This window comes from Gymnogyps californianus, chromosome 10 (genome assembly GCF_018139145.2).
Source record: "Gymnogyps californianus isolate 813 chromosome 10, ASM1813914v2, whole genome shotgun sequence".
Lineage (NCBI taxonomy): Eukaryota > Metazoa > Chordata > Aves > Accipitriformes > Cathartidae > Gymnogyps > Gymnogyps californianus.
Window position 1 is genome coordinate 209,249 of NC_059480.1, and position 20,523 is coordinate 229,771.

The 20,523-nt window shown below is 37.1% G+C and overlaps 1 protein-coding gene across 1 annotated transcript; it reads left to right on the top strand.

Annotated features, from left to right (window-relative positions):
* The first annotated feature begins 269 nt into the window (after nucleotides 1–269).
* Nucleotides 270–18,442, top strand: SEPTIN2 (septin 2). The gene is made up of 12 exons (XM_050902449.1): nucleotides 270–305; nucleotides 1,433–1,553; nucleotides 5,437–5,523; nucleotides 6,439–6,562; nucleotides 9,272–9,406; nucleotides 9,697–9,814; nucleotides 11,146–11,247; nucleotides 11,558–11,703; nucleotides 12,387–12,470; nucleotides 14,905–14,962; nucleotides 16,847–16,959; nucleotides 17,374–18,442. The coding sequence occupies exons 1-11, from the start codon at nucleotides 297–299 to the stop codon at nucleotides 16,949–16,951; spliced, it is 1,089 nt and encodes a 362-aa protein (XP_050758406.1). The 5' UTR covers nucleotides 270–296; the 3' UTR covers nucleotides 16,952–16,959; nucleotides 17,374–18,442.
* Nucleotides 18,443–20,523: the final 2,081 nt, after the last annotated feature.

Sequence of the window (20,523 nt, forward strand, 5' to 3'; positions counted from 1 at the left end):
CCCCATGTTCATGTTGCTTGATTTTATTACCCAATGATGTTAATAGGAACAATGGTTGCTGAAAATTCTGCCCCTTGTTAATACCCAAGAGTCAAATACTTGTACTCTGTCAAGCAATTGACACTGTTTCAAACTCTGGACATCCAATCAAGAATGCTCCTTTTTTAATTTTGTGTGCAATGGTGGATATTATATTGTTTTGTGGGTTTCTTTTTGTTTTTTTTTTCCTCATGTGATTTTTAATAAACTGAAAAACATTATTATTTTTCCAGATTTGTTCTTGACCTTCCATAAAAATGTCCAAGGTAAGAACAACATTTCTGTCTTCCAATGTAACAATGTGAAACAGATATTTTGTTTTTAAATATTAATCTGCAAGGGCAAAATGTGTAACTTGCATTGTTTGATGGTGATGTGTATGCTAAACTTACGGGTCATAAGTAAGAGAGAATTCACATCTAGAAGAAATAATATTGAAAGAGTGATGTAAAACATATATTTAAGTAGTTTCCTACAAGTATAAACCTCTGCATTTAACTAATACGCTTGGAAGGATTTAATTTTGGTCATGGAGTTGCGTACAAGCTGCCTGGTGCATTTTCATTGAAACTTCCATTCTGCTACTGTGTTTTGAGCAGGAATCATTTAAGAAAAGGATGTTCTTAGATTTAATTTCTTCGTTTACTAAGAGAGCCAACTGATCTTCCAGTAAAATCCTCCATAAACAATGTGGTAACTTAAAATATTATTGACATGCTGGGATTCGTGTAATTCTTGGTCCCCTGCATTTGGTATAATGGGTAAAACATCCATGTTAGCTTATTGGAGTGAGATGAATCATAAAGGGTACTTGAGTAATGTATTTGAAGAGGGAAACTAATAGATCTAAAGATTTCTCTGCAGTATTTGTAGTAGTGGGCATATGAAACACTACTGTGTAAGTCGTTCCCCCCCCCAAAAGAGATCTCTAAAGAGGACTTCCAGCAGATGGCTATCACTTCACTAGTCATTCAGAGTTTTCATTTGGATGTGCTAAAAACAGATTAGAAATGGTCACCTTTTTATTTAAGTCCGTAAACATGGGACACGAGCTTTTTTATTTTAAATGTGCGTGAAGACACTGTTTAAAAAGTGTGTGATTAGTGAATGCACTTCATACTTAAATAAATAAATGTTTAGGAATTTTTTTTTTTTTACTTAAGGTCATCTTGGCTGGATAGCTGAATAAGTGAAGCTTTTTTTTTAAACTCTAAGTGAATGCATTTGTTCTGTACTTCATTGTGAAACTGTTGAGTAGTAGGAACACCTGTGTAGTTTTCTCTCTGTATGTCATGTAGCTTCAAACCGTTTGACATAACTGAGGAAAGCAGTCATACAAAGAAGTATGTCTTGAGTGATTGCTTATTGTTGTCTTATTTTATTTCATTTTTAGCAACAGCCTGCTCAGTTTACCAATCCAGAAACCCCTGGCTATGTTGGCTTTGCAAACCTTCCCAATCAGGTTCACCGGAAGTCTGTGAAAAAGGGGTTTGAATTTACTCTTATGGTGGTTGGTAAGGAAACGTTTTATAGTCTTTCTCAAAATTAGTACTTGCTCACGGGGAATTTGGCATTAAAAAGAATGTTACTTCCACTATTGTAAGGCTTCAGCTTGCATCACAAAGCTCTTCTGTACTGTAGCATTTAACTTTCTTTTATAGTTTATTAATTCACGCAGTAGTTTTTTCCACACTACAAACCATGTTTGAATACATTAATAAGTTTGTGGGTGAAGTGAAGAAATTCTGTTGTGCACTCCAGTGATCATTACTTCCTTCTCTTCTGTCTTACAGGATTCAAGCATTCCATTTAAAATATAGTTTAAAACTGTTTTTGCATTTGAATACAATCTTTGTTTGCTTGCGTGTCTTGATTAAGAGAGTAGTATTAAGGAGACTATTCTATTTAAAATGTTCTTTATGCTTCTGTAGTTCAAAAGAGTCTGAACTCTGGTCTTGCCACCCCTTCTAAATACTCTTGTAAGAGAAGAATGAGAATTAGATTAGTTGGTTTTGATGTGAGCTGTTACTTTTTAAATTGATCTTGATTTTCTGTTAGCAGTTATAATTTAAAGTTTAATTCTATTCGATATTTCATTGAGAATCTGTGTTGGTATCCGGAATGGAAAGAAAAATCTAGTGTGTCTGCAGAAATACCTTGATCCTCTGAGAAGCTGGTGTTATTTTTGCAAATTAAGTAGGCTCCCAAATCAGGCTTGGGCGTCTTCTATCTCTCCTGGTCATACTGCTTGGGAGCTGTAACTTCTGAGTTTTGGTGTTTGAACTCTGTAATTCTCGCTTTTAAAATAGGCTTTTGCGAAAAGTACCCTAATAGAATTAGATTCTTTATTACCTGGCGTCACACAAGAAGTAAATCCCATTTGTGTGTTAGATTTGCCCAAGAGAGATCACAGTGGAAATGAGCGGGAGAGGTGAGGTGGTACATGATAGGAGGTGTTTAAGTTCTTAATTGTTTTGGATTCCAGTAGTTCCAGAAAGAGTCTATCCTCAAACCTTTCATTAGTTTTGCCAAATGACAGCCCTAGCATTGCTTTTATCCTGTTTCTGTCTTTTGTAGTTCAGTGTTGGACAGAGTTGGCCCTTATTTTTGTCTTCCTAGAATTTTGTCATAGTTGTTTGCTGTCCAATCTTTCATTGGATTTGCTTAGGATAATATCATAATGGAGATCTTATAAAATCTAGGGATAAAGCCAAACTATAAGCAGATGTTTCACATTATGGTATCAATTGTAACTCTTCAGAATTTACTGTTCAGTGATCCTAAAAATCTGAACAGTTCTGAGAAACAAAAGATATGCTTTCTCTGCTGCAGCTAAACTTAATTTCCAGATCTCTTTGAGATTAATTGCAAATAGTACTATGTGAAACAGTTCTGGCAGAAGGCTATTGTCATGGTTTAACCCCAGCCGGCAACTAAGCACCACGCAGCCGCTCACCGCTCCGGCCTCCCAGTGGGATGGGGAGGAGGATTGGGGAAAAAAAAAGTCAAACTTGTGGGTTGAGATAAGAGCAGTTTAATAACTAAAGTAAAATAAAATAGAATACTAACTAATAATAATAAAAAATATAATAATAATTGTAATGAAAAGGAATATAACAAAAAAGAGAGAAATAAAACCCAAGAAAAGACAAGTGATGCACAATGCAATTGCTCACAACCCACTGACCAATGCCCCAGCAGCGATCCGCCCCTCCCAGCCAACTCCCCCCCGCCCCGTTTATATACTGGGCATGACGTTCCATGGTATGGAATATCCCTTTGGCTAGTGCGGGTCAGCTGCCCCAGCCATGCTCCCTCCCAGCTTCTTGTACTCCTGCTTGCTGGCAGAGCATGGGAAACTGAAAAATCCTTAACTTAGGTTAAGCGCTACTTAGCAACAACTAAAACATCAGCGTGTTATCAACATTATTCTCACACTAAATCCAAAACACAGCACTGTACCAGCTACTAAGAAGAAAATTAACTCTATCCCAGCCGAAACCAGGCCAGCTATGTAAAATTATATAGACCAAACAGTTGTTTCTAGCCTCTTGTAAAATAGAAAAGAGGGGGAAAATGACATGGTGTCAGAGTAACAGAAAGGCAATTAACCCCACCCATGTCTCAGAGTAAAATTTAACTTTACAGTTGTTGCCTGCCAGTATTGTAAGGGATAAATGGAAACCACAGGAAGAGAACTTGGAGAAAAGTAATGTCATTGAAAATTGGGAGTGATATTTTAAGATACACTAGCACAGGGAGGCAGTCGATGTAAGATAAAATAAACTGTGCTTTAAATTGTTGATTATTTCAACAGTTTGGAATGTGAATTCTTTCTCTTGAAATACGCATGGGGTTTAAGTATGTTCTCTTGTGGGCTATATCACAATGCCTGTATTGAACTATTATTCTTCATTAAGTTGCCATGCTTCTTAATTTCTGAGCAGGAGAATGTTTCTTTAAAAGCTATCTGCCCTGACAGAGTCCTAATCAATGCTTTTTCTTCTTCACATTGTTTTTTTCTGCTATTTTTTATTGTGGTTTGTGAAAATATGAGCTGGGGTTTATAACAATTTGGCTGCTTGGCTATGTGGCTTCCAAAGAAATCCTAACCACTTGTATTTATTAACAATTTCATGTTTGTTCTCATTATTAAGCTATGACTTCATCTAAATAGTTATTTCACTTGAGAGTCACTAAACTCTAACTACTGTGGCCAGTAGTTAGAATAACTACTCTTTTCATTAATCCTTGACAGCGACTATGAAAACTGATTTGTTTTACATGTAATATTTACCCAGACTGAAAGTATGGAATATGCCACTGGTTAAAATCATACTTTTTTTTGTTTTGCTGAAATCATGCCATGTGACTGTTGAGTTACTCTAGCTGCATGTCTCTTTCACTGGTGAAGGCTGCACTGTTAAAATCCAATCTTGAGAGATGCGTTCTATAAGGCATTAAAAACTGTCAGCTCCTAGTCAAATCTTTATTTAAAAAATAATTCCATTTCTTTTTTCTTTTGTTCAGATATTTTTGTCAGACTCCTATTGTGGAATAGTCTGTGTTACTCAGAGGGATCGTGCGGCCCATCATTTTTAACATCTAATTTTTTAAATTAATTCTATCAACCCTTGAAATAAAACCAAAGTTCTAGAAAAGGATTTGTTCAGTGAATTCAAGTACTGAGCACTTCAAGTTGCTGGTCTTTTTTATGCCATGAACATTTGTTCTGATTAAGATCTTGATCTTTAGCTAATTAGTTGGCTTTTGAACTTTCCTCATGGCTCAGTCAGTAGCCCTAGAACAAAAATATATTTATGCTACACTTTGGTAATCCCTAGTTTCATCAGTGGAAAAAATTGCTCTGTGTGTATGCTCAGTGGCCATGTCATATTCCTCTTCCCTTGGGTGCTTGTTTGCCATATTGGCATAAAAAGCAGAAATAAATCACACTTTATGATGGCTGGCTGTGCAGAAGTTCAGCAATGCCTTTTTCATTGTTTAAATTGATGATATAGCCTAGGCAGGAGCTAGCTTCTCACTGTGTATGATCTTTCACATTCTGGAGTGATAGCAGAAAAGCATGCCTTAAAAAATCAGGAGACACAAAATGGGAAATTTTAAGTCTAAATTGATCAGAACTCCATTTGACTAGCAGATTTAATTACAAATCATCAGTGAAAGCTCTGAGAAAGTGTATTATAAAGCCGAGATGTAAAAATTGTTATTCAACCTTCTTGTGCAAACCTTTCTAATACAAAATTATAAGCTGTAGATTTTTAAATTGAAAGATTTACATTTAACAAAAAAAAAGTATAGTCAGATGATACTGTCTGGATACAGTTGAAATTATTTATATAAATATGTTGAATTTATCTTTATATTGAATCACAGGTGAATCTGGATTGGGAAAATCTACATTAATAAACAGCCTCTTCTTGACAGATCTCTACCCAGAAAGGATAATCCCAGGAGCTGCTGGTAAACACACCTTTGTTCTAGTTTCTCTGTGCTCGATGATTTTTGGAGTTGAATGCTTTTATCTTTGGATTTTAGTAACAGCCAGTAGTGATTTCTAGCTTTAATAATCTCTAATGTATTTCCTTATACTTGAACTGTTTAATAGAATTGGTTCCCTCTGTATCCAGGATGTATATGGGGTCTTTGTTGTTTAGTCCTCGGGTGTATTCATATTGGCACCTAGAAAGTTGATCCCTTCTTTTGCTTAAAAAAATGTCATCGTGTCACAGTAAGATAAATAATCAACTAAAACAATCAGAAACTTTCTTTAATTTTTAATCTATTGCAATTCTAAACATATGCATTGTTTATGCCTGCTTGGACTTGCAACTTGATTCCTTTGCTTTGGGTTGATGTTTAGTGAACGTGAACTTCACCTCCTTTTCTTCTTCAGTCCCTTGTCCCTTTTTTATTCTGTTAACCAAGGCATACAATAATCCAGCGAAAGAGAATATTGTAAGGAAATACAGGAAGATGCTATTTTTTTCCCTCTTGGCTACTTGTTGAATGACTTACTTTCATAATTTATCGTATTAGCTGGTGATTACTTATCACTTTCAACCTTAGGGAAAAAATCCATTACGTATAATTTAGTATTGTTCTCCAAATTGCTTATTACCTACAGTTTTTTCTCAGTCCTTTTTGCCTTACTTTCTACATTATATTTAGGAACAGTATGAAATCTCATATGCTCTTCTATAACAAAATCTGAAGAACTTAAGTCCTGAGTCTTGCTGTTAAGTTATCAGGCCTTAGAAGGTAATCCATGGAATAATATTTATACGGTTGCATCTGCCAATTAATTTTTTGAGCTTATTTCAAAATGACATAGTCTTATAAATTCTATTCTGAAAGATCAAATTTATTGTCTTTTAGAGAAGATTGAACGCACTGTGCAGATTGAAGCCTCAACAGTTGAAATTGAAGAGAGGGGTGTGAAACTACGTCTGACGGTTGTAGATACGCCAGGGTATGGGGATGCTATCAATTGTCGAGACTGGTATGTACACAGGGTATATACTGATCTGTGCATGAATACTGACACCCATTTCATATTTGTTCTGGGGGTGGGGTTGGGGTGGAACTGAAGTGGGGCTATATTAATAATGCTATGCAGTTCAAAGTAGGATTTCCCAAGTGGCAACCCTAGCTCTTTTAAACACTTCTATTCCAAATTATACTGTTAAGTCATTATCTTCCCTTTTTTTGGTGTGTTATGTGAAGTGCTGAATTTGAGGTGTGATTTTTTTGGAGAGATGGGCATGTTTTCTAATTTTGAGGACGCTTAATTTTAGTGTTTTGAGTTCATTCAGATACATGTAAAGAGGTATCAACAACTTCCACACAACTTGAAATAAATTTTGTGACACAGATATTTTGATTATTTTTGTTTTTCTTAGTTAATTTTTTTAAGTTTGGAAGAGTTTTAAGTGAACAGTGACCTTGACTTTTTTTTATAGTCAGAAAGCAATGGAACCACTGGGACACAAGAAATACAGCAATACTCTGAGAAAGTAATTCATCTAGTCTTTAGTGCAAGTAAAAATCCACTTTTAGGTCTTGTCCACATTCATTTGAGCATTCTCAGATTCTGTGCTTCATTTTTAAGTGTATTTTCATCATCTTTGGGTTTGGTTGGTTTTTTTTGAGAAATTTACATTATAATAAGTACTGAAAAATAATCTTGAGATCAATGGCAATCATTTTTTAATGGTAATCCCTCTTCCCACATCTCTCAAGCCCCTGAACCTCAAGGCAGGGACTGGGGAAATGAAGTCCCTCCCATCGTAAGTGAAGATCAGGTTTGAGACCACCTGTGGAACTTGAAAATACATAAGTCCATGGGACCCGACAAGATGCATCCCATCTCGTCGGGTTATCTATGGCAGATGTAGTTGCCAGGCTAGTCTCCATTGTATTTCAAAAGTCATGGCAGTCAGGCGAAGTCCCCAGTGACTGGAAAAAGGGAAACATCACGCCCATTTTTAAAAAGGGTAAAAAGGAGGACCCTAGGAACTACCGACCAGTCAGCCTCACCTCCATGTCTGGTAAGATCATGGAACAGATCCTCCTGGAAGATATGTTGAAACATATGGAAGACAGGGAGGTGATTAGACACAGCCAGTATGGCTTCACCAAGGGCAAATTGTGCCTGACTAATCTGGTGGCCGTCTACGATGGAGTGGATAAAGGTAGAGCTACTAATGTCATCTACCTGGACTTCTGTAAGGCCTTTCATATGATCCCCCATAACATTCTTGCCTCTAAATTGGAGAAATATGGGTTTGATGGATGGACTGTTAGATGGGTAAGGAATTGGCTGGATGGCTGCGTCCAAAGAGTTAGTCAATGGCTCCAAGTCTAAGTGGAAACCAGTAATGAGTGGTGTCCCTCAAGGGTCCTTAGTGGGACTGGTACTATTTAATATCTTCATCAATGACATAGTGCAATTGAGTCCACCCTCAGCAAGTTTGCAGATGACACCAAGCTGAGTGGTGCAGTTGATTCACTAGAGGGAAGGGATGTCATCCAGAGGGACCTTGATAAGCTTGAGGAGTGGGCCCATGCAAACCTCATGAAGTTCAACAAGGCCAAGTGCAAGGTCCTGCACATGGGTTGGGGAAATCCTCAATATCAATACAGACCGGGAGATGAACAGGTAGAGAGCAGCCCTGGAGAGAAGAATTTGGGGATACTGGTGGATGAAAAATTGGACATGAGCTGGCAATGCGCGCTTGCATCCCCGAAAGCTGTTTGTATCCTGGGCCGCATCAGAAGTAGCATGGCCAGCACGTCGGGGGAGGTGATTCTGCCCCTCTACACTGCTCTTGTGAGACCTGCATCCAGCTCTGGGGCCCCCAGCACAAGACAGACTTGGATCTGTTAGAGCGGGTCCAGAGGAGGGCCACGGAAATGATCCAAGGGCTGGAACAGCAGGGAAGAAAGGCTGAGAGAGTTGGAGTTGTTCAGCCTAGAGAAGAGAAGGCTCCAGGGAGACCTTACTAAGGCCTTTCAATGTATAAAAGGAGCTTATAGGAAAGATGGAGAGAGACTTATTACCAGGGCCTGTAGTAACAGGGCAAGGGGCAACGGTTTTAAACTGAAAAAGGGTAGATTTAGGTTGGACATAAGGAAGGAAGTTTTTTACAATGATGGTGGTGAGACACTGGAACAGGTTTCCTGGAGAAGTTGTGGATGCCTCATCCCTGGAAGTGCTGGTGGTGAGGTTAGATGGGGTTTTGAGCAACTTGACCTAGTGAAAGATGTCCCTGCCCATGGCAGGGGGGTTGGACTAGGTGATCTTTAAAGGTCCCTTCCAACCCAAACAATTCTGTGATTTTAAATCAATTTGGAACAAGAAGCTTAGATTATCTTGAGCATGTGTAATTAATACTAGTCAAAAGATAAATACTAACCCAAGAGAAATTTGCTGTAGAAGTTAAGATGTGTGTTACATGTATGTATATTTTATCTTAATATAAAAAAAAAAAGGCGTAGTAGTTTGTTATTCTGGAATTCAAGTAAAATTTTAAGACTTATGCTCTTCTGCTCTTACAGTCTTACAGCACCAGTAAATTAGTTCTTGTCCGTCAGCAGGCAGGTTCATCAGCAGGATGTCTTGGTGTTTTAATATTACCTTTGAAACATCACTGAAGTTATTGACCATTTGGGAACGAGCATGATTTCTTGAATCATGTTTGTTTTACAGTTTTAAGACCATAATCTCTTACATTGATGAGCAGTTTGAGCGATATCTGCATGATGAGAGTGGTTTGAACAGAAGGCATATCATAGATAACCGGGTTCATTGCTGCTTCTATTTCATTTCACCGTTTGGTCATGGGTAGGTGTTTCTCTGTCATTTTATTTTTAAAATGATTTTACTTTGCGGAGTTGGTTTGTGCCTGTTGACTTACATTTTCAGAATCAGATTGCCATTACTTATGGAAGTACTAGAACAGCTGGAATTAATTGGGTGTGATCTTTCTCTCTGTGTAAGGAGAGAGATCTGTTTTGGTGTGAAAATAAATTGGTAATTTAGATTAAAAATAAATTAAATTTTTTCCATATTTTAATCTTAGCCTTAAGCCTTTGGGTAATTTAGATTAAAAATTTTCCGTATTTTAATTTTAGCCTTAAGCCTCTGGATGTTGAGTTTATGAAGGCCATACACAACAAAGTAAATATTGTACCAGTGATTGCAAAAGCTGATACGCTTTCTCTGAAAGAGCGAGAAAGACTAAAGAAAAGGGTAAGTATTTTTCTAGCTTGCCGAAAAATGTTGTACTTTGGTTACAGCAGCATGGTCGCTGAAGAGAGGGGCGTTCTCATTCAACCTTACTCTGTCCTAGCCAAGAGAAATATAATCTCATGCACAGTGTAACATTATTTAATATGTAGGTTGACATCTTGTAGATTCTTTTGTTATGTATTTAACTGAGAAATTGTGCTTAAAATGTTGCCTGCAAAACGGCAGATTGACTACATTTACAATTACATTATGAGTGAATTTTGAAACTTTGGAAAAATATTTAAATGCATTTGCTAATGGTAATTGCTCCCTTACCTGTTTATTCAGTCACAAAGTGGAGATGATATCTGCATCTATAATGTGCATATATTTTTTTTACCCAGTCAGAATTCTGATGATTGAAAAACAGGATTTTCAGAGATTCTTCTGATTTTGGGGTTGTTTTTCTTTCCCTATGTCACGCTCTTCTAATACATTCCAGTTCTTTCTTCCATAGGGAAGACCTCTTGACACATTCAGTCTTGCAGGACTTGATGCTGTATTTGCTGAGGGGGGAGGCAAATGCAACAAACCATCAAGAGTTAATAACTATGAAATTTAGAAAGAGGTGTTAGAATTAACTTGCCAGAAGGCACACTCGATCCAGTCTTAGCTGTTATATTTAAAACTTTATCTATCATTTTTTCAGTTATTCTGAAAATCCTTTTAGTTATCTTACTCAACTTGCAATAAAAATAGAGAAGTATACTGTAGTTCGATATACGTATTGTGCTAGAATTCTGCAGAAATAAATGTTGGTTTGTTTTGTTCTTTTTTTAAAAGAGCAAAATTTGGGTTTATGGCAAATGGATTCCAGCTGCAGATGCCATTCTTAGCAGTCATGAAGACAGAAAAAAAGTATTTGTCGTGTCTGTAGCTCAGTTAGGTTTTTAAACACTCCCACCCCTACCCCCCAAATAGTAATTCAGAGGCAAGAGCGAGGAGTTTTAGGCTGTTCAAAGCAATTATGACTTCTGAGTCAATGCTTTATAATTAAAAAAAAAACAATAGCAAAGGTTTAAAAAAACCCTCAATTTCTCAGGTGTAATCCACAAAGGACAGTGGTTATTTGAACACTGTTGTTTGTCTGAAAGTCTGTGGCAAGTAGTTGTTGAATATCATGAAGAAATATGGTGTTTGGAAACAAATACTTGCCGAGTAATTTGGATCAGTAAGATAGGCCCACATTTCTCAAGAGACTGTGTATAGCTGATAAAGTAATTTTACCTTAAGATTTAAAAGTACTGACTTTACATGTATATTATCTCAATTTCTTGTATTATAAATCTCAGATTCTGGATGAAATAGAAGAGCATGGCATCAAGATTTATCACCTGCCTGATGCTGAATCAGATGAGGATGAAGATTTTAAAGAGCAGACCAGACTCCTGAAGGTATGATTGGCTTCATAGGTTACATACGTGGATAATATACTGTATCTTTTTGGACTGCTCAGATGGCTTTAGAACAATATACATACTGTGTCCTGCGATGAGACCTTGAGTGAGTCGCTGCGTCTCTGTGCCCAGGCTTCCCTAGCTGGAAGATGGTGGTAACAATGACCTTTTTTTTTTTCTAACAGCTTCAAATTAAAAGCATTACAAACTTATTATCATAATATGCAGTGCTGAGCAGAACAAGAGCTGTTCTTGGAGTTGTTTGTTCTTGTTCATTATTAGTAATTTTTGCATTTTTGGCTTTCAGGCCAGCATTCCATTTTGTGTAGTGGGATCCAATCAACTCATTGAAGCCAAAGGTAAAAAAGTTAGAGGTCGACTCTACCCGTGGGGTGTAGTTGAAGTGGAGAATCCGGAACATAATGACTTCCTGAAGCTGAGGACCATGTTAATGTAAGTTAGAAAATTCCAATTAAATGGTAGTTAAAAAAAAAAATCACCAGGAAGATACTCAAACACTGTAATGGGCGTTTGGAGCAGTTGTGGAATCCTTGGAGACATTCAGAATTTGTCTGGAGAAGGCCATGACCAACCTTGACCCAGCTGGCTTAGGCCGAGGCAAGGATTGGACCACGTAGGCTCCATAGGTTCTTTCCAATCTGAATTACTCAGTGATTCTGTGAAAATAATCTTTTGTCTGATTCTTTTGTTGAACACAGTGTTGTATTGCTATTCAGATCCCCAAGAACATAAAACAGGTTGCTTCACACCTTGTGCTTGTTTATATATATGTATCTATACATAGATATGTATCTGCAAAGGACTAGACTTCGAAAGTCCACTGATCAATTATTTTTTTTCAGGCTTTGCTACTCTGCTTCCCCTGCCCAGCAGTGCTTCATCAAATGCCTCACCCAGGAGGACAGCTTATGTCAGGGCTGCCTCAGGGTCTGAGGTGGTCTCTCTATGCATCTTTTATTGCATCAATTTAACTTAAATTAGCTTTTAAATTAGCACGTTAAATGGGTGTACACGCTGAATACATTGACCCAATACAGTGCTGAAAGTGAGAGTTTGTTAAGCAAGCTGATGTGACACAGATATGTTTTATCTTTTAATTGTTTTTCTTCCTCCAGCACCCACATGCAAGATCTTCAGGAGGTGACCCAGGATCTTCACTATGAGAACTTCCGCTCTGAGAGGCTCAAACGAGGCGGCAGGTTGTCATCACCCATGTCTTATGGTTACATCCTGTTTCTTCCTTTTCTGAATTTATTTTTTGGGGTCTCTCTGTCTCTTCTACCATTTCATTGCTAGGATTTGGTAGATCATGGACAGCTCTGTAGCTCCAGTGAGCACCAAGTTCAGTTGACCAGCTTACACTAAGTGTAAGAAAAAGTATGACGTAAATCTGAAGAGACAGTTGTGGCATTAAAAGGGTGTAGTTAGATCTCTGCTTTGTTTTAAGGCTTCAACACAGTTGGATTGGAATGTTTGAAGTAAGTAAGTAGGGCAGATGTCTATGATAAATGTCTTAAAAAATCTTGGAAGTTAGGTCAGTGCTGATGTGTTAAAAAAAGTTTTTTTTTCCAGAATTAACTACTGGAATATTTGGACTGTGTCTTTAAAAAGAGAAACTCAAGTCCTTCTGCAGTGCTTTATTAAACATGGTATACATAAATAATTTTCTTTGCATAGCAGTCACAGGATAATGTCTTTCAACCCTATTTTGAGCTGTGGTGGGTAGGGCGCAACTTTCCTGGTAAGAGAGACAGCCAGAAGACCCCATTTTTAACTAAAATAGCAGGGTTTGTAAAGTTGAGTTTGTGAGTTCTTGTTGAAAACTGGGTGTTTCCTGGTTTAGATTTTTCAGTTGCTTCTCTTATTTCAGCCACTAGAGGGTTTCATAATTGCACATTTCAGTGGGTTTGATACATTTTGCAAAGCTTTTTCCATCATGCTGTTAACGTAGGTTTTGTCACGTGCTTAGTCAGTTTTCAGGAAAAGGAGTTTGTCTCTGCCTGTAGTGATGGCCTACAAGTCCAGTTTGCCCTTCAGGCAAGATGACATGCTCTTCTCCTCTGACTTTTAAATCCTGTCTTCTGAAGTTCAAGCTAGAATAAAAATATTTTTGCCAAGTTCTGGTGCCTGTTATCCAACAGGTATGTACAAAGGTCTTCGAAGTAATGTAACCTGAGGTCATCCAGAGTTAAAATAATGTTTACCATTTTTAGAGGATTTAAAGTTGCCTCTGCCAAGGACCTGTGACAGTAAGTTGCTGTTAAGTTGGGGTATCTTTCTTTGTGAAACTAAAACATGTTTTTGTATCTTGTCTAGTTAAGTGGCCCATCTATCTTTTTTTTCACGTTTCTGAAGTGATGCTAGAATGTAGCTAAGTTTACTGTAAGTGAGGGTAGTTTGCGTGTGAATTTATTTCAAACTTGCCCCCACCCCGCCGGCAGTGCTTGGCAAGTAGTGCTTGTTGACTGTATTCACTAATGTTCTTAGAGGCTTTTGGGCACAGAGGATATTTTGACAATTTATTTCTCTGTTAACTTTTTAACAAGCATCAGTTTGTTCGCTTTGCACTTTTGATGGCATTTGTGTGATTCGATCTGTTAGCAGATCTTCCCCATTGCAGCATGGGAGAGGAGAAAATCTATTAGCAAAGTGGTAGGTAATCTTGAAAATATAGTACATAAAAATATTCTTATGTTTGGTTTCTCATGTGAAACTGGAACATCCCAATTAAGAGTTTGCTGAGATACTGACTGAAAGCATTTGCTTAATTTTGATGGGAGTAATTAATGTTTGTACTATAATTTAACATGTTATACAAAAGAAATCTTTTGGACTTGCAGAAAAAAAAAGGTGACTATACTAGAAAAACAATCAAACTTCGAAGTCTTAAGTGGAGCAGAGGATAAAGAGTTCCTCCAACTGGAAGGATTCCAGATATGTACAGTGGTTGTGTTACTTCTGTGGTTTTGCTTAGGAGCCTTCTAGATGTTTGGTAGCAAATGGCTCATGAAGTTAGAGATGGGCTAGAACTGCATCAGAGGAAGGTTCTGCCTGCGGGTAGCCAGGTTTCCAGATAGAGAATTTCTTAGACCACTGGTTATTTTACATGTTGCTTCCATAGATTTGTTAACATCTTGTCCAGCATTACCTTGAACTTCTATGTTGATTTAGTTGTATTGATTTATTGCACCAATGAAAGAGAAGAATTGAGTATGTGTTCGCAGTATTTCTGAATTTGCTATGTCTGTGTGGTACTCAAATTGCAATCAGTTAAGATAATGTTATGCTCAGGTAAGCTGTCATACTTCAATACGGTTCAGAAACAGTTTTTATTGATACCTACATGTGAAGATCTGACATGTTTTAAAGTCATAGCTAGAATGGTGTTTGAAGTTTATACTTGTTCTGGGCATAACTTTATGAAGGAGTAAGGGATAAATTGATGTCTTAAAAATAATTTAAAAACATGAATTGCAGCTACATGGGGAACGTGTTTCAATGAATTTTGTTTGTATTATGAAACTGACATGTAAGATGTGTTCTAAGAGCCTTGATTTTGTCAACAAAGCATTCTCTGGAAGTTCAAAATCTGGAATGTATGCACGTTATTGAACAATATTCATCTTATTTTAGGAAAATAGAAGACGAAGAAGTAAATAAAGACCAGATTCTGCTTGAAAAAGAAGCTGAAGTAAGATGACAGAACTCTGTACTCTCGTGATGGGGGAATTTTTATTCTTGTATCCCTACTTCAGGTCAAATGGTTTATATGATCTTGGTAATTTGTAAAGGAAAAGACAGAATTTGCTAATATAAAGTTATTCAAGGTGCAGTAACAAAACAGAATGTGAAGAGGTGTAGAGGAGTCTCGATACTGATTTATTGGAACAAGTGGAATCTGGTAAAATGCCTGATTCCATTGTACCGATCAGCGATGGATGTAATGCACGTTGTGTGGGGAGGAAAAGCATCCTCACACGAGTACAGGTTCTAAAGTTAGCAATTGCAGATTGGGAAGACGTCAGTTTGGGTCTGCAGCAAACGAGGAAACGATGGTAGGAATTGTCAGGAATAAAGACTGAAACAGAAATTCTCATTCTGCCACTATGATAAATCCATAATGCATAGTTCTAACACCGTTCTCATTGTCCCCCTAACCCAAAAAGGATATAGCCAAGAGTAGAAAAAGTACAGTGAATAGCAAAAAGTGGGCAGAAAGGCTGAAGTGGAGATCTGAAGCAGGTCCTGTACAAGGGGAGATGAGGTTAATGCTCTTGTTGGGAAGTAGATGACAGAGGGGAAGGATATAGTAAGGGGCTTACGTAATCATAGATGGCAGGATGAATGGGAATCTACTATACAACAAACCGGTCACATTTAATGAGATTAATAGGTGGCTGATTTCAAATGAAGAAGATACTTTTAAGATAGTCTGTAAATTGTGGAACTCATTAGCATGCAATTTTGTGCATAGCAAGAATGCAGATAAGCTCAAAAATGCTGAGAGACTGGAGAGTTTTACTAAATACAAAGGTAGAGTTTTTTGGTATAGCAAGTTCAGAATTGACAGATTTCTAGAGTTTGAGAGCACATGCAGGAAATACTGGGTGTGTGCACCTGGCTGTTAGGCTCTTCTGTTTGCTAATAGCCAGTGTTGGGGAGAAGGCTGAGTTAGATGGACTTTTTGGTCTGCCCTAGCGCAAGCAGACACTCAGTCTTCTACTGGTGGTCTTAGTGGTTACCCAAGTCCCAAAAGATAACTGGAGTAAAAATGAAAAGGGTCGTTGTTTCAAGGAATATGAAAACAAAAAAAAAGTGTAAACATTTCACAGGTTTAACTTTTCATTGTTAAGCTTAACAGTTTAGTTTGAGTTTAAAGTGTAGGTGCACAAGGGCAAAGACACCCAAAATATTTCAGTAGTGAGGTTGACTTCCCACCTGTCAGAGTTGGGTACAATAAAAGAATTTAAGTATCGTACATGCAACATGGCTGAATTAATCTTAGTAGCTGAGTTACATGATTACCCTGTGTTTAAATGTTGCAGTGCTCTAAAATTGAGCTTCAGCCGTTTTTAATAATGCTTATGTCTCCTTGGATGGTTTGCCTGTAATACTTGCTTCCACCTAGTCATCACTAGCAAGGGAGTTGGGAAGTAACCTTGACAATTTTTTTTAGTGACAGATACAGGTGGAGTTTGGAGGGACAGAAACAAGCTGCTTTTCTTCTGGTGATAAGCTTTAGTAACTGCAAGTGTTTGTTCAGCACTTCAGCACCATCATTTTTACGCATTTAACTTCAGAGGAAGCAGAGATTTCCATTTAGAGATGCTTAAAAATCTCATCCCAAATTACAATAATACAGCCTGCTTATTTCAGTCAGTAAATTTCCAACCTCTTAAGGGATGAAGAAGAGCAGTAGAAGAAGATGCCATAACCTGAGATGTTACCTATCAGATAAAGATAATGCAGATATGTATTCCCTCTTTAATATAAACAGTTAATAGTGTGGTGGCAGCAAAGAATCCTATTCTGAGATGAGATTAGGCTACAGGATTCTTCTGTGCTACTTTTCCAGCTTCGTCGCATGCAGGAGATGATTGCGAGAATGCAGGCGCAGATGCAGATGCAGATGCAAAGTGGAGAAGGAGACAGCAGTGCAGTTCACGGACACCATGTATAAAGTCCTTGGTAAGATGTTCAAATAGCCACTTAAAGGGTTTTTCTTGTAACTACTCATTATTGTGGTGTGTATTAAGAAGTTTTGGGAAAATGTTTACAAGATGGGTTTGCATAGGTTTCAATCTTAACTTTAATTTTTAAGGTTTAACTGCTGTTTGTGAAGTGAAATGGCTTGGAGCCAAACTAAACATTAGTGTGTGGGTGGGGGGTGTGTGTGTATATTCAAATTTTCCAGAAAGTCAATACAATATATGCTGGCAAGAATCATGGAAGGAGTCTTTGAAATTGTGTAAACAGGTGATTCTCAAACTCATGATGAAGTCATTGTTTCATTGTCACTTTTAAAATGTGTGCAGTTCTTTCGGGTTTCTAACTGTAAGAAGATAGCTGATCTTAAATTGTATTTTTCTGTCTTGTTTTTAGATTACTTTATACCCTGACTTAAAGGAGACTTCCTGGAGTTGAATTACGGTGGTGGTATACCAGAAAGGATGCCTTTTGCTCAACATGTGACTTGGAGTTTGCTTTAGAGTTTAACGTGGAAATGCATTGTAGTAACTCTTGTGATATGTGTTTCATAACATGTAGTCAGTTGGTATTTTATATATTATACACATTTGACTTTGTTTTTTAGTAATTCTTGTATTGAGCTTATTTTCAATTTCCCATTGTATTAGGGATACAGAATAGACAATGAAACTTTTCTAGCCTGATACGGCGTTAGATAATTTTTTTTTTTTTTAATATGGCTTATTAGCTCCCTGCTTTTAACTTCGTATTACATTTAGAAATAAACAGCTGTCAGTGATATCTTGTTCAGTGGCATGTAACAGCCACCTCACTAAGGATCCCTGCAAGGTTAATTTTATATTTTTTGCAGTGTTTCCAGGTGTGTGTCTGTGAGACCATCCGCCCTTTTTCTGTCTCTGCTCAGTGCAGATGATTTCCTTGGCCTCTGCAAGTATCAAATTAAAATTCAAGCATGCCTTGTGTCTTAACAAAAGAAATAAGAGGAAATGCCTCTTTAAGATGCACACTGTATTTTATATGACAGGCGTTGTTTCCTTCAGATTTAACCTTGAGGGACGTATATTCTTTATTGTTTGCCTAAAATCTCTTACTCTAGTGCAGATAATTTTTAAGAGTTTCTTGTAGGTCAGCACAAATCAGTCCTGCTATTTTCTGGCATTACTGTAGCCAAATAAACTTGAATAATGCTGATATTGTTAAATGAGGTAAACCCCAAAGAGTAGTTTTCTATGCATGAGTGTTTCCTATATCCAAATGCATAAGAAGTTCTATAATTCCTAATGAGTATTTTCATACTATTTTTAGGGCATTGCAAACTGTTAATTGTAGTATAAAATATATACTAGCACACTTCTCTCTTTTTAAAGTGATCTGTGCCTGACAGGATCAATGCAAACTGTATTTTAAGGTCTTGCTCCAGGATGGGAGTTAGCAGTATTACTTCGGAAGTGACCCTGATAGGTTACGCTTTTTTTTTTTTTTTTTTTTTTTTTTTTTTTTAGGCCAAGGCCACTTTCCTTAACACTGATAGTAAAGGAGACTTTTTTATCTTGGCTGGACTTCTACTACATATCATGTCTGGTATTGTGTTTGCAGTACATAATAACAGCTATAGTATACAGCTGCGTAGGTAGCTGTATGGGGTAAGCAGTAATACACCGTGGTTGGTTTTTCTACTACTTCTGATGAAGCCAGCAATCAGATTTCCTAATCTCATCTGTTACAAAACGTTGTTATCTGAACAGCTAATAAATAGATGGAATTGCAACTTCTTTCTCTTCTTTGAGCTCAGGTGCAGCTGTGACTTTTCTAATTTTTTTTAATGTTTCTTTGAAAAAATTAATAGGATTTCTACAGCTAATGTATAATTCCAGTGGTACTTAAGTGGCTAGATTAAACATAAACCTGCTAAGCAAGTGAAATTTTTACCTGCCTGAAACTACTGTTTATGAATTGTTTTATATTTGAATCTTTCTAAAAATGTGAAGTTAAATCCTGCATCGTAGCCTTTGCTAGGGAGCTCCAGTTTTCTTCTCAAAAGCAATTACTGTCAAAGTTTTGCACAACTCATTTGACCTTCCCTGACCTCGACAAAAGTGAAAATAAGAACCTTTTTGTATGTTGAGATGCACGGAAGTGTTAAGTCCCATTTTGTCAAATATTTACATATAAAACTTAGATGGAAAAACATGCACTTCTGAGTTCTTGTCTTGCTTTTTCGAAAGAACATGTAGAAACAAAGTAATGTGGCAGCTTTGTCAGAAAACACTCCACACCACCTTATTTATTTCTAAATCTTTTGATATATTTTTGTGAATCAGTTGTCATAAATTTACCAAAAGAACTTACTATAAACTTAAGTCATCGAATACATTGTGAAGTCCCATGCTGTTCTTCAGTTGCCCCAAATCTGGTTTTTTTTCTGATAATGCAGCACTTGTCCACTTTTAAGCTATTTGTCTGGTATCTCTCTGTTAAATGTTTTGAACGCAGCATGCTTCAGAGGCCGTCTGCTTTGCCAAGGAGAGCAACTCCGGGACATTCGTGTTTTCACCTCTGAGCTTGGTAGGGTGTGGTGAGCTGCAACAGTACTATGATGGTAAGCTGCAACAGTACTGTGAACCCGTACTTGAAGAAAAACTGTGAAATCTAAAATGTATGCAAAGGGGGACTGGTTGTACATGTAACTCTCTCTGGGTATGTTGGTTTGATAGTTTTTTCCTGTGTTTTCTAACATGGGAACAAAAGCAGATTGTCCATGCGTTTAGTGCTGTTTGGTCACTACCTGTGGAATTATTTTAAGCAATGTCTTATTCTTTGAAATATCATGTATCTATTAAAATATTTGAGCAGGATAAAGTATTCTGTTTGATTCTTAGGCAAATAATTTTTGATCTACAAATTCTAGCAGGAGAAATATTTTCATGTGTTGTTTTGTTTTGTTAATAGGAAAAGGCAAGTTTATGGCACTTGCCATTTTAACTGAAATACTTAAGACAGCTAATTGCTTCTTCTTCCCAAGTCTTTGGGGCAATCATTCATAGTGTGCCTGATGTCTCTGAAGGTCTACTTCCCCTTCACTTTCCTTGTGGTGGTCTTGTAATTAATGGTTTCATGGTAAGACATGAAAAGTGAGACTACCTTTCTCAGATTCTGTTTCAGACAAACTCAACTCCTGGTAGAAGAAAGACTTGGGGACAAGAGGCAGATGTTGTTTGGTGGCTTGCTGAACTGGCCACAATTCTTTTTCTGTTACAGCATTGTAACGGTTTTTATTTTAGGAGTCAAAATACTTTTGAATTTGCAGAGCTTTATAGTTGGTAGGAAAAATTACTTGCTCTTGGTACAAAAATCTGTTATATTCTGTTTTATGTACTGCTATTAGCCAAAACTATAATAAAAAATGCTAAAATACACTCTTTTTTTGTTATGATTCTTTATTTTAATCAACCCTGGCAATATTAATTTGTTTGTGGTGATATGTTTTAAATATAAAGGAGAAATGCAGATATGGTTGAAAGTGAACGCGTTGATGAACCTGCA